The sequence below is a fragment of the Gobius niger genome, assembly GCF_951799975.1.
Source record: "Gobius niger genome assembly, chromosome: 18".
NCBI classification, from domain to species: Eukaryota; Metazoa; Chordata; class Actinopteri; order Gobiiformes; family Gobiidae; genus Gobius; species Gobius niger.
The window spans coordinates 12,223,607-12,237,442 of NC_136869.1; the positions used below are offsets into that span (position 1 = coordinate 12,223,607).

General features: G+C 39.8%; 3 protein-coding genes and 1 long non-coding RNA gene across 4 annotated transcripts; 2 read left to right on the plus strand and 2 right to left on the minus strand.

The window, feature by feature from the left end:
- Positions 1-1,705: 1,705 nt before the first annotated feature.
- On the plus strand, positions 1,706-2,766 carry LOC306977900 (B-cell receptor CD22-like; the record flags this gene model as incomplete). The annotated part of the gene is made up of 3 exons (XM_079576339.1): positions 1,706-1,967; positions 2,111-2,425; positions 2,495-2,766. Coding segments are annotated over 3 exons (849 nt in total), but the record flags the coding sequence as incomplete, so codon positions are not given.
- Positions 2,767-3,425: 659 nt separating this feature from the next.
- Positions 3,426-4,079, plus strand: LOC306978016. The gene is made up of 3 exons (XR_013793874.1): positions 3,426-3,542; positions 3,681-3,720; positions 3,800-4,079. It is a non-coding gene; the product is annotated as an uncharacterized lncRNA (long non-coding RNA).
- Positions 4,080-4,953: 874 nt separating this feature from the next.
- On the minus strand, positions 4,954-8,013 carry LOC306977902 (sialic acid-binding Ig-like lectin 8; the record flags this gene model as incomplete). The annotated part of the gene is made up of 6 exons (XM_079576341.1): positions 4,954-5,274; positions 5,395-5,434; positions 5,593-5,677; positions 5,759-6,019; positions 6,850-7,149; positions 7,860-8,013. The coding sequence occupies 6 exons, from the start codon at positions 8,011-8,013 to the stop codon at positions 4,954-4,956; spliced, it is 1,161 nt and encodes a 386-aa protein (XP_079432467.1).
- Positions 8,014-9,751: 1,738 nt separating this feature from the next.
- LOC306977903 (sialoadhesin-like) lies at positions 9,752-13,620 on the minus strand (the record flags this gene model as incomplete). The annotated part of the gene is made up of 7 exons (XM_079576342.1): positions 13,564-13,620; positions 12,888-13,262; positions 10,847-11,164; positions 10,517-10,777; positions 10,351-10,435; positions 10,166-10,205; positions 9,752-10,072 (listed from the first exon to the last, which is right to left on the minus strand). The coding sequence occupies exons 1-7, from the start codon at positions 13,616-13,618 to the stop codon at positions 9,752-9,754; spliced, it is 1,455 nt and encodes a 484-aa protein (XP_079432468.1). The 5' UTR covers positions 13,619-13,620.
- Between the last annotated feature and the right edge of the window lie 216 nt (positions 13,621-13,836).

Here is a 13,836-nt window from a genome sequence, read left to right on the forward strand (position 1 = left end):
TTTCCGGGTTATGCACCAGCCCCTTATGGCTCCTCCTGCCGGTGGTGGGTCCACAGAAGAATGGTCTCGCGATTAACCGGGCCTGTTGGTCTCTCATAAGGGGCTTCTGAACCTCTCTTTGTCTGACCCGTCACTTAGACCCTACCAGGGGCACGAAGCCCCCAACAACAGAGCCCTCCAGGATCATTCGGGGCGCTCAAACCCCTCCACCACGTTAAGGTGGAGGTTCCAGGAGGGGTCAATATCACATATAATGTAATTTTATAATTCTCCTATAGCTATTGGCCTTGTTTAATCATCCCAACACTGATCAAGAGGCTCAAGAAATCCATCCATTAATGGAATAACCTGGTCATTGCTGATCTCATTCTTTGGGCACAGAGACCTGACCAGCTGTTTTTAACCTGGTTCATGGTCATGTATTGATAGTATCTCTGCAGTTACTGGCTCTGTCCACATGAAACAATTATACAACATTATAGAAACACTAAGGCATGATTGTATTTGTGTGTTCACTTGAGGTAAACGTTCTCAGACAATGCGATCTATCAGTGTCTTAGTATTCATCCACATGTTGCAAAAACGTGGCCAATTGTTGCAGAGCATTTCTGTACAAAATTATTTAACCTCATGGGAGAAGTACTGATGAAATGTGGAAGTTCAACGCAACAGCTGAAACTTTATTCGTTCAGCAACTCTCGGCTTTACCACAGTGGACGCGTATATCGGCTTCTACGGTAAGAGATCTGCATGAAAATTATTAGATGATATTAGGGCCAAAAACAACTCGTCAATTTGAACTGCATTTGTGTTTAAGTTAATGTTGATGGAGAGTTGTTTGAATGGAACAAAGAACAATCTTTTTCCTACACATTATTCTATGCAAGGAGGTTATTTTTGGTATATTTTGTAATTGTACCATACATTTTAAAGTTATACAAATTCATATCGCGTACTAGTTTGTTGTCATAGACATTTTGTGCAGGAATTATAGGAGTTTGGATTCTCATTAACACAAATTTAGCATTTTGTGGTTCAGCCCCTCAAGTGTAAAGAGGAAGCTTGTCTCTTAAGTTCAAATTGCACAGCTGTGAGGATCCTGTAGATGGTTTTCTTCTGTGGGTAAGTTCACAGTTATTTGTGAAGTTAATATTTAAATGATCAACGTTTATTGTAGTGCTGATTTGTGTTTTAGCAGATGTTAAGAAGGATCATGGCAGCGCCGTGTGTGAGCATATTAACTCAAGTGATACTGATGTTACTGCTTTGTCCCGGTAAGCTACTGATGGCAGTGTTCACCTTATAAAGATGAAGTAGGGCGGCACAGTCAAGATCCACAGGGAGCTTTTAACATCTAAACATGTCGGGAGCATTTATGTGAGAAGACTGAAATATGAACTGATAAATTAATACAACCACATGCTTTTAGAGGTAAAAATGACAAGAATATAATATCCTCCTATTTTGTTTGCGGAAGAAATTTTGCAACAGAAAAAAAAATATCTGTCTGATTTTTGCTAATTGTAACTGATTGAATATGCAGCTTTACTGTAAAGTTTGTTTTACTGATTTGTAAATATGTTTTCTAGGTGCTTTAGACGCCTGCAGTGCACATTTGAATGCAACAACACCAGGACGTCTTGAAGCTTTAAGTGGATCATGTGTACAAATCCCATGCACCTTTACCACTAACCCTGAATCAGATTTTGATGTTTCTAAATCAGTTGTTGGAGTCTGGATTAAAAAAAGTCACAATTTTGGCCCAAATCAAGAAAATGTGATCTTTAACGGCAGTCTCCCTAACAACACTTATCCAATGAACATCACTGGAGACCTGACACAGAAGGACTGCACGACTTTGTTTTCAAATTTAACCACTGCGTATTCAGACTTATACTTCTTCAGGATTGAAAACGGACCTTTTCTGGCCTCAGCTGCTTGTGACGGTCTTCAAATAACAGTGAAAGGTAAGAGTTTTAACTGTTTAATTTTGTAATACTAATATTTAGCGAAAGTAGGTAACACGTGATTTTAGTGACTTCAAATGGTCAGTGGTTTACAGTTGCTCCTTTTAAATGATTATTACTTAACGTTTTCAATAATTGTGCAGATTCTCCCTGGAAACCGTCAATAAAAGTCTCTGGTGAACAGACCGAGACAGAGGTGTTGACGATTACCTGCTCCGCTGTCACTCCCTGTCCCCACGCCCCTCCTCAACTCACATGGGACCTCCACCAAGGCACTAATGGCATTACAGAGACCAATATCACAGAGAGAAACCCTGACGGGACAACTATCACTAAAACCAAACTGAACATCACTCTGACTGACTCCCATGATGGACTAAAGATCAAATGCTCTGCTGTGTATCCAGTGAGTGGAGGGAAAAACATGTCAGACAGTAACATCATTCTCAGTGTCACATGTGAGTGAACCACTGGAGCCAGTCTGTTGTGTTGATGCCACTGCTCTAACGCTGCCTGTGTGTCCTCAGATGGTCCTAAAGACACCTCAGTGCGGGTCAGTCCGTCCGGGACACTGTCCACAGGTCAGTCAGTGACACTGAGCTGCTCCAGCAGAGCCAAGCCTCCCGTCCAGAAGTTCACCTGGTTCAGAAACAGCTCACAGGGACCAGTCTCTGTCAGTGAAGGAGACACTTATAACTTCAACCTCACTGAAGACGGAGACTTTTACTGTGTGGCCTCAAATGGAGTCAGGAATCATTCATCTGCAATCATTAATTTGAGTATAGGTAAAGTACATTAAAAATTAAAAATGGGTGGGAGGGTTGAGGGTAAGCATATATGACAAGTAATGAAGAGAAGAAAAAGGTTACACTTCATTTTACATTACATTACATTTTGAACAGTGTAATCTGCTTTGTAATAACTAGTACCTATGTAGTACATACTCAATGGAATAAGGGGTTAAGTTTCTGGTCAGAGTTACGGTCTTATGCCTTATTGCATTATGTACCTCCAAACTATTCCATTGTGTATGTAATTGTGAGGAAGCAGGCCACGATGGGTCGAAATGGGCAGGCAGACTGACAAGTAGAGTTCTCACCAGACATTTATTCCTCACACAAACGGAACTTCTCTGTGATACACATTGTCACACACAAAATGGCGCCCCTTTGTCACAGTAAACCATAATTCAGGTTATTACATATTGTTACATAGCACATATTACACAATGTATAAGGGCAGTGTAAAATAGTGTTTCCAACAACAAAAAACTGGTAGGTAGCACAGAGCCCTGCCTTGGTTACATTAAAACTTGTACTCTTGTTTGCAACTGTTTAATCTAGTCCGTCAGCTGATCCTTAGAGCACGACATTTTTATTCACCGATAAGTTGTGATTTGCTAATTGAAGGATGCAGAACCTAGAATGTCCCGCAGTATGACTTTACATTTAGTATATATTTAAATATTGTTTTTGCAGTAATCCCACCACCCCCACCTCCTGCTGTGCCGTGGGAGGTCATACTTGGAGCAGGTATTGGACTCCTGATAGTCCTGTGCCTGGCTGTGTTTGTCTGGTAAGTATCCAGGCATATGGTCTCAGTGCAGGTTTACTTTTGTTCTATACTTTTCACTGTGAAGCTGTAAATTGGGAAGTTGTGTTCCTCTTATGCATAAGGAACAAAACTCTAAATGTCCTGCCTTTATTTATCCAGGTGTTTCAGATCAAAACGTCAGGCTTCGGGACAAACGCAGGTGAGTGCTGATAATGAGGTGAGGAAAAGACGACTGAATTCTACATTTGTTAATATAAATTTGTCAATATAAATCACAGACGGAGCCACTTGAGGAGCCTGGCGAAGCAGCAGAAGCGGACGAAAGTGTACATTATGGGGAAATCGACTTTCAGAAGTTCAGTCCCAAAGTGGCGCCGGAAGCAGCGCAGGAGGAGACCGTCTACGCTCAAGTCCAAGTGCCAAAACCAGAAAACACACAACCCACGGAGGACATGAGTGAACTCTACGCTACGGTTAACAAGAAGTAGTACTTTTTAAGCTGCTCTGTGTTAAAATGTCCAACAAAGAAGTCTGTAATCGAAATGTGGCATAAACTACCAAGTGCAGACAGGCCCTAATCTACAGGGGTGCATTTTACTGTTTTTACTGAACTGTGTTAAAATGTGATAAAATAATGTATGTTAATATATGTTAAATATCTATAATAATAAAATATAAACAGCTCACCTTTTTGTATTTCTATGTAACTGTTCATGACCACATTAGAATGAGCCTAGCACATGATTGTCAATTCCTTTTTTCTTTTTTTATCATTATAAATTCACCACACACACGCAATCTTGTACTGCTATTTTAGTGAGGACACTCATAGACATAATGTATTACCTAACCCTTACCCTAATCTAAACCCAATTCCAACCCTATCCCTAAAACCACATCTATGTTACGACCACCCAAAATGTCCTCACTTTACAAAAATGTCCTCTGTTGGTTAAAAACTCAAACTGGTCCTCACAATGTCGTAAGTACAAGAACACACACACAGTCACAGTAGACATATGAAATAATATTACAGACCAAAAACCAAAGACTCAAAATAGAGCGTAGGCCTAGTAGCAGTAAATGACGTCCACTAAAATAATACTTACAAAACAAGCCCTTAAACCAAAAGACAAAAGAACAAGACATATACACCTGTGTTTTTACAGTGGCTCTCAATCCAACTGTCTCCCTTTGTTCTGTTAGAAAACATTTTAAATCTTATCCTTGTTGTGATTTCTGTCGGTGAGGAATCAGGAGAGACTGAACTCAATCCAAGCACGTTTCTGACAAGAGGAACAAGACTTTGCACAGTATTGACACAGAGCATTACACTGATATTCAATACTTAAGTGTAGGTGTTGCAAAGCAGAAGTGTCAGATGCAACATGACATTTTCTAAATCGTATCATTTTCCGGCCGAAACATAACCTTAGTTCTTCTTCACCTTAGCATAGAGATCGTCTACACCGTCACTAAACTGTCCATTATTCGCTGAGTTTGACCCTTGAACCTGAGAGTACACCGTCTCCTCCAGCTCTTTCTCAGGGACCACTTTAGGACTGAATTTAGAGAAGTCAATTTCTCCATAATGTACAGTGTCTTCTGCAGGTTTGGCCTGGGACACTTGGACCTGGGCGTAAACTGTCTCCTCTTTCTCTTCATGATTAGAAGCCTCTTTAGGTTTTAACTTAGAAAAGTTAATTTCTCCATAATGGATGTTTTCTTCTTCTCGTTGTACAACTTCTGCTTGCTGCAAAACAAAAGTGAAAAAAAGGTGTTTTGTTTTCATTCATATTCTTCTCAAAAATAGCCAAAAAATCCACCAGGGTGTGTAAATTTATTGGCTCAAATGTAGAAGTGCACGGCTCACCGGTTTGTCTTTTTGAATCTGATGCTTTGTTTTGAAACACCTGGAAGAAAAAGCACATTATTTGATCCTTTGCTTATTTGTTGAAATGTGGAATAAATAATGATACATCTTAACTTACATAGAAACAAATTAAATTTCCGAACAAATATTAATTGCACAAGTGCTTCTGTTCAGTTTGTTATAGTTAAGGTTTCTCACCACACAGACACAGCCAGGAAGACGACGGCCAGGACTCCGATAACTGCTCCAAGAATGGCCTCCCACGGGACATGGTTGTTTCCCACTATTGTGAAATAATAAACAGCAAATGAACTAGTGACTAACTTTATATGTTTCCTCACCTTGTTTTAGGGAGTGGTTATACCTGTTACACTCAGATGGATGACGGGAGATGTTTCAGTCCTGAGTGCGTTTGAGGCCACACAGTAAAAGTCCACATCTTCAGTGAAGTTAAAGTTATAAGTGTCTCCTTCACTGACAGAGACTGGTCCCTGTGAGCTGCGTCTGAACCAGGTGAACTTCTGGACGGGAGGCTTGGCTCTGCTGGAGCAGCTCAGTGTCACTGACTGACCTGTGGACAGTGTCCCGGACGGACTGACCCGCACTGAGGTGTCTTTAGGACCATCTGAGGACACACAGATGGATGAGGTAAAGACCAAAATGTGTTGCTTTACATTCATTTATTTCATAATTTTACTCCTTTGTAACTCCTGTAGAGTGAACTAAGCCTGTTTATTTATTTTGTGTCCTGTTCCTGCTTTGCACATCACGATTAGAAAGAAAAAGATGTTGTTGCTTAAATACAATGTTTTCCACCAGATGATCAATTGAATACAATGGGGATAAGGAGACGCTACGTCTTCAATTACATATTACTTTCTTTATTTGCAGATTAATTAAGTTTTATCATCATAAAGAGATATTGTTAAGACATACATATGCATATTTAATCAGGTCTCCAGATTGACATATTGGTAAGATTTTTGTGTTTGTGCATCTGGACATAATCAGGCATAAGCTTTCGAACTGCCCTAAAGTTTCCTAAGCACAAGGTTCAATGCCAACACCTAAACAATACATATTTCATTCATGCAGTTTCTATAACCATACATTTTATATTTGAAAATTAACTTAAAAACAAAGGATGTAAGCCTTCTTTATTAATTTAGGTTGTTATTGTCCCATACTAAAAGTATGTTGTGTTAATGTTAATATAACACCAACACTAAGTTTTATGACACTTAATGACGAGGAACTGACTGACGTTTTTCCTCATTTGTTTCTTGGCATCTGAAGAAAATATCTTGTTGCACCCAATAATTTTGTGCATGTGCACACAAACTGGTCTCACTGCTCTGTTCACCATTTCTACATCTTATGGTTAAGACGTCTCACCTCTCATTTCCATCTTGTATTTTTCAGCTCTATTAAAATGACCTCACAGGGTTCACTCACATGTGACATTAAGGGTGACGTTCTCTTCTGTCGCCTTTACTCCTCCACTCACTGGATACGCAGCAGGGCATTTTATGACCTTTCCATCATAGGAGTCAGTCAGAGTGATGTTTAGTTTGATAACAGTAGTGAGCGTCCCGTCTGGGTTGGTCTCTGTAATGTTGGAAGTGCCTTGGTGGAGGTCCCATGTGAGCTGAGGAGGGGCGTGGGCACAGGGAGTGACAGCGGAGCAGGTTATCGTCACCACCTCTGCCTCAGTCTGTTCACCAGAGACATTTATTGAAGGGCTCCAGGGAGAATCTGTGAAATTACAGCCTCTGATATTTTACTAACATAATGTAATGGCAGAAACTCCCAATGAAGTTGTGAAAGTTACAACCTGATGGCGGCATCACTGGAGTCTGGGTAATATCATTGTGCAGTGCACAAATGGAATAAAACACTCCAGGTTATAATGCTACTTCACAAGAGCAACTAAACCTTTATAACAAGTATGCCAACAATCATTATATATACAGCTAGTTAAAAAAAAAAAAAAAAACATTAAAAATAATTGATAATATTAATTTTCTGTAGTCAAAGTAAAGCATCTCTCTATGGAGACGAGCTGGTGATGTCCTGCTCCAGCAAAAGCTACACCGAATCAAAACCGCCTGTAATGAAATGAATAGCCGTGTACATATATGTTTTCAATTAATATGGGTAAATTGTTCTGCAATCTGCAGTGTGGCTGAAAGAATTCACTATAACGTCCTCTGAACAGGGCTAAGGCTCATGTGAGTCTATATTTCCAAAATCCCCTTTATCGTGAACCTTTGAAACCAGCTGTAAAGTGATGAATGAGAAGTAATGACAACATTCACTCCAGTCCTTTGCTGTAGCTGAATGTAAAATGTTCACACACAATAAAATCAAGCTTAGGTTGGAAAAAATACTACAAAGTCAATTGCAAGTCAATATATTAATATTGTTTCAAGCATTTCCTACGAAACAGAATAAATGTGCCTTACCTCTGACTCGTATTTGAAGATACGAACTTCTAGCTGTTGCTTTATTATTAGGTCCGTTCTCTATTCTGAAGTAATACTTGTCCTCATAGCGCTGGGTTAAATCCTGGAACGTTGTGGTGCAGTCTCTGTTCATCAGGTTCCCAGTGATGTCCATGGGGTAAGACTTGTTGCCACTGACAGAAATCACATTACCTGCATTTTGATTATATACTGGAGTGTTTTTAGACCAAATGCCAGTGAAGGATTGTGTATAGTCTATTGTTCTGAGTGTATATGTGCACGGTATGTTCAGACAGGATCCACTCAGAGCTTCCATTGGACTCGGTGTATTGATAGTCACATCTTCAGAACACGCCGCTATAGCATAATCTGAAAAAACATACAAATCCATTTAATCATAGGTACAGATAGATATAGAAGTTTTACGTAGAATTTTTGACAAATACCAATGGCCTTTCTGTTTTTCATTTACACAAAACTTAGATAATGATAGTTTTAACTCATTATCTATCTTAATCAATACCACAAGAATCTAGCTTTTCTTTTGCCGCCCATGAGTTCTTTGTTGAAATTAAAGACACCACAGAAACAAAATGCATTAACATTTACCTTTTTTCCAAACCCCCCAAAAACTGGAAACAGAAAAGAGTCAGTGCAATATAAAACAATGCTCACCTGAACAAAGCAGCAAAACTAATATTATTTGATAAACCAGATTTCCAGGTGCCATGATGTCCCAGATCTGTAAGAAAAACAACCAATCACTTTACTGGTGATGGTGGAGACTGGCAACCAGAACAAGTCCTCACAGCTCTTGTGTGAATTTAAGTGCAGTAACAGCAGCTTCCTCTTGGAGAGACAGCCCTCAACTTCTGTTTACCTAAAAAAAGTAACTGGTCATGTAAAACTATCCATCTCGCAGACTCATCAAACCACACAGTTGCAACAAACTTGAGATTGTGTTGTGATGGATTTTAGCCTCCAAGAATGTCACATAAAAACTTGGTTAAGATGCAAGATTTTTTATTTGTCAAACCATGTGAATGGACCCCAACAGTCATCAAAACTTAACATAAAACAGAAATCAGGTTCATTCAGATTTTCCAATACTAATTTTCATCAGGTATTTGTACTTTTTAACAGAAGATGTCCCTTTGATTAATGACATTTTGTGGAGCCACTTGTTTGTTGTGCAGCAGTTTGGATTGGATTTGTACCCAGCCCTTTGTATCAGGTACGGCTCTTTCCCAGGTGAAGACAAAGCCAGCAATTTCTTCATCGACAAATTAAGACCAGCTTTTCAAATGTGATTTCTCAATAATGCATGATTTTCACTGTATCAAAGTGAACAGCAACAAACAAATCACAGAAGCTAAAAAAAGAAGCACATTTCTTCATTGAACAAGCAAAAATTCAATTGAGTTTGAATATATAATATTATAGCATCTAAAACCCTCAGTACTTCGTTGGTGTGTAGATTGTGTCGTCCATATTGGATACTTGACAATTGTCCAGTGCAGATTATATAGAAATGGACTTGACTGAGCAGATCAGACCAGCAGATGGCAGCAGAGAGCAGGTCTATTGTGCTCTTTTAAAAACAAATGGTAAAAGCCTGTGAGCATAGATCTAAATCTTAGGAATCAAGAGAGGCTAAACTGTGCATTTTTTTTCTTTTTTATAAATTATGGAAATGAGAGTAAATGAGAGTCATCATCGGAAACTGGTTTGCTCAAATAAACAAAACACAATCCAGGTATGTTTAGGAACAAGACTTTGCACATTATTGACACTACATTACACTTAAGTGTAGGTGTTGCAAAGCAGAAGTGTCGGTTGCAACATGACATGATCCAAATTGTAGAATTTTCAGTAATTTTTACTGAAAAACTTCAGTTCTTTTTCACCTTAGCATAGAGATCGTCTACACCGTCACTAAACTGTTCGCCACTGTTCGAGTTTGACCCTTGAACCTGAGAGTACACCGTCTCCTCCAGCTCTTTCTCAGGGACCACTTTAGGACTGAACTTCGAGAAGTTCATTTCTCCATAATGTACAGTGTCTTCTGCAGGTTTGGCCTGGGACACTTGGACGTGGGAGTAAACTGGGTCCTCTTTCTCCTCATGATTGGAAGCCTCTTTAGGTTTTAACTTAGACAAGCCAATTTCTTCATAATGGATGTTTTCTTCTTCTCGTTGTACAACTTCTGCTTGCTGCGAAACAAGATTTTAAAAAGATCATATTAATAAGCATTTGTCATTTCCATTCTGCCCTAAAACATTCTTGTATAGAAGTGCACAGCTCACCGGTTTGTCTTTTTGAATCTGACATTTTGTTTTGAAACACCTGGAAGAAAAAACACATGAACATTATTTCATCCTGTTGAAATGTGGAATAAATGGTGTCAATAAAAAGCAACAAATTTAAATTCCTAATAGATATTAATTGCACAAGTGCTTCTGTTCAGTTTGTTATAGTTAAGGTTTCTCACCACACAGACACAGCCAGGAAGACGACGGCCAGGACTCCGATAACTGCTCCAAGAATGGCCTCCCACGGGACATGGTTGTTTCCCACTATTGTGAAAAAATCAACAGCAAATGAACTAGTGACTAACTTTATATGTTTCCTCACCTTGTTTTAGGGAGTGGTTATACCTGTTACACTCAGATGGATGACGGGAGATGTTTCAGTCCTGAGTGCGTTTGAGGCCACACAGTAAAAGTCCACATCTTCAGTGAAGTTGAAGTTATAAGTGTCTCCTTCACTGACAGAGACTGGTCCCTGTGAGCTGTTTCTGAACCAGGTGAACTTCTGGACGGGAGGCTTGGCTCTGCTGGAGCAGTTCAGTGTCACTGACTGACCTGTGGACAGTGTCCCAGACGGACTGACCCGCACCGAGGTGTCTTTAGGACCATCTGAGGACACACAGGCAGCGTTAGAGCAGTGGCATCAACACAACAGACTGGCTCCAGTGGTTCACTCACATGTGACACTGAGAGTGATGTTACTGTCTGACATTTTGCTGACTCCTCTCCTCACTGGATACACAGCAGAGCATTTGATCATTTTTCCATCATGGGAGTCAGTCAGAGTGATGCTCAGTTTGGCTTTAGTGACAATCGTCCCGTCAGGGTTTTTCTCTGTGATATTGGTCTCTGTGATGTGAGAAGTGCCTTGGTGGAGGTCCCATGTGAGCTGAGGAGGGGCGTGGGGACAGGGAGTGACAGCGGAGCAGGTTATCGTCACCACCTCTGCCTCAGTCTGTTCACCAGAGACTTTTATTGAAGGGCTCCAGGGAAAATCTGTGAAATTACAGCCTCTGATATATTTTACCAACATAAAGTAATGGCAGCAGTTGTGCAGTGTTGTGCAGTGCACAGATACAATTAAAAAAAAGAAAACTCCAGGATAAAACGTCACAAGAGCAACTAAACCTTTATAACAAACATGCCGCAATCACTATATTTGCAGCGAAAACAAAGCAAAAAGCATTTGGGAAAGAACCTAATGTTGATTATCTGTAGTCAATGTAAAGCATCTATGGAGACGAGCTGGTGATATCCTGCTCCAGCAAAAGTAAGAGGCAGGTCTGAGGATATAGGGGCGGTAACCCTGGACGGGGCCGTTCTCTGTGGAGTTTGCATGTTCTCTGTGTGTCTGTGTAGGTTTCCTCCGGGCTCTCCGATTTAAATAAAAACATGTACGTTAGGCCTGAATAAATATAGTGAGTGAGTGAGTGAGTGAGTGGTTGCTGGTGGTCTGAGGGGTCGATTGCATGGACTGGTTGCCTCGCTTCTGTCAGTCTAGCCCAGGGCACCAGTGGCTACAAGAGTGGCTTACCATCACCGAGTTTGTTGTGAATAAATAATGCAATGTATAGCATCTGTGAGTGTCCAGCGCTGCATGTAGCGTCATGTTGTGGTTGTACGTTTTTCTTGCAACCACTCAGGGGCGGATCTAGAGGGGTGGCACCAAGTGAAGGTCTTGCTACCCCAGCTGCCACCCCATTGATGTCATGTGATGTCTCATATCTGCTCTAGAAGCTACTGGGGTGCTCACAGAGGCTCATTCTCAGTTAGAACTTTTTTGACAAGACAAAGAATACAACAACTTTATTTCTAAATAAAGTTAAAATTTAACTTGAGTCAGAAGCCCCCCACTTATATTATGGACAATGCTACTATTAGTATATCATTTTGGGAGGCTCAGCCTGCATCTCAATGAAAAATTTGCCTGGCAACCAAGCAAAACTTGCGTACCCCCGCTATTAACAATTGACATTGTAAATTGTGTTGCCACCCCATGATTTTTTTTTTCTAGATCCACCCCTGCAACCACTACATGATTTACTGTTTTTCCTTCATCTCACGCACGTTGATCCTGTTTAACCTTAAAGCTTTCTCGAATAATAATAAACTGTAACTCTTCGCTTTTACAAGAGATCAATGAAACAATTTAATATATGTTAATGTTATGAATATATAAACACAAAGGCCGTAAAAAATTGGGTTGAGGTTGAGGGCCGTCTCTCCAAGAGGAAGCTGCTGTTTACTGCTCTCAAATACACTCACACAAGAGCTGTGAGGACTTGCTCTGGTTGCCAGTCTCCACCATCACCAGTAAAGTGATTGGTTGTTTTTCTTACAGATCTGGGACATCATGGCTCCTGGAAATCTGGTTTATCAAATAAAATTACTTTTGCTGCTTTGTTCAGGTTAGCATCGTATTACACTGTACTGACAGCGCTATATAAAACCAATGCATTATTGTTCTTATTATCAAAGCTCTTGGATCTATGTTTCCAAAATTCCCTTTATCGTGAACCATTGAAACCAGCTGTAAAGTGATGAATGAGAAGTAATGACAACATTCACTCCAGTCCTTTGCTGTAGCTGAATGTGAAATGTTCACACAAAAGAAAATCAAGCTTAGGTTGGAAAAAATACTAAGAGGTCAATTGCAAGTAAATATATTAATATTGTTTCAAGCATTCATTTTCTTAGAAACAGAATAAATGTGCCTTACCTCTGACTCTTATTTGAAGATATGAACATTTAGCTGTTCCTTTATTAGGTCCGTTCTCTATTCTGAAGTAATACTTGTCCTCATAGTGCTGGGTTAAATCATGGAACGTTGTGGTGCAGTCTCTGTTCATCAGGTTCCCAGTGATGTCCATGGGGTAAGACTTGCTGCCACTGACAGAAATCACATTATCTGCATTTTGATCATATGCAGGAGTGTTTCTAGACCAAATGCCAGTGAAGGATTGTGCAGTGTCTATTGTTATGTCTGTATATGTGCACGGTATATTCAGACAGGATCCACTCAGAGCTTCCATTGGAGTCGGTGTATTAATAGTCACATCTTCTCCACACCACCAGTACCAGCCCACTGCATCATCTGAAAAGAATATGTATTAAATGATATTTAGTGAAAAGCAATAAGGATGTTCTACAGAAGTTTAAATCCAAACATTTCATCATAAAGCCCTATTGTTATTTTGCATTGCATTTTTAATTTACAAAAACATTCACTACACAATCACTATAACTATAATGTTACCGTTTCTATTCTATTCACCACACAACAAGAGTTCTGTGTTGAAATCAAAGTCACCACAGAAACAAATACATTAATATTTACCTCACTTCTTTTTACCTGGAAACAGACAAGAGTCAGCACAATATAACACAATGCTCACCTGAACAAAGGAGCAAAACTAGTATTATTTGATAAACCAGATTTCCAGGTGCCATGATGTCCCAGGTCTGTAAGAAAGAACAAGTCCTCACAGCTCTGGCGTGAGTGTAAAGTGCAGTAACAGCAGCTTCCTCTTGGAGAGACTGCCCTCAACTTCTGTTATTTACACCCTTTGTGTCTTCATTAATTAAATATATAGTAAATTGTTTCATTGATTTCTTGCAAGAGCAAAGAGTTTCACTTTATTATTATTTGAGAAAGCTATAAGGTTTAA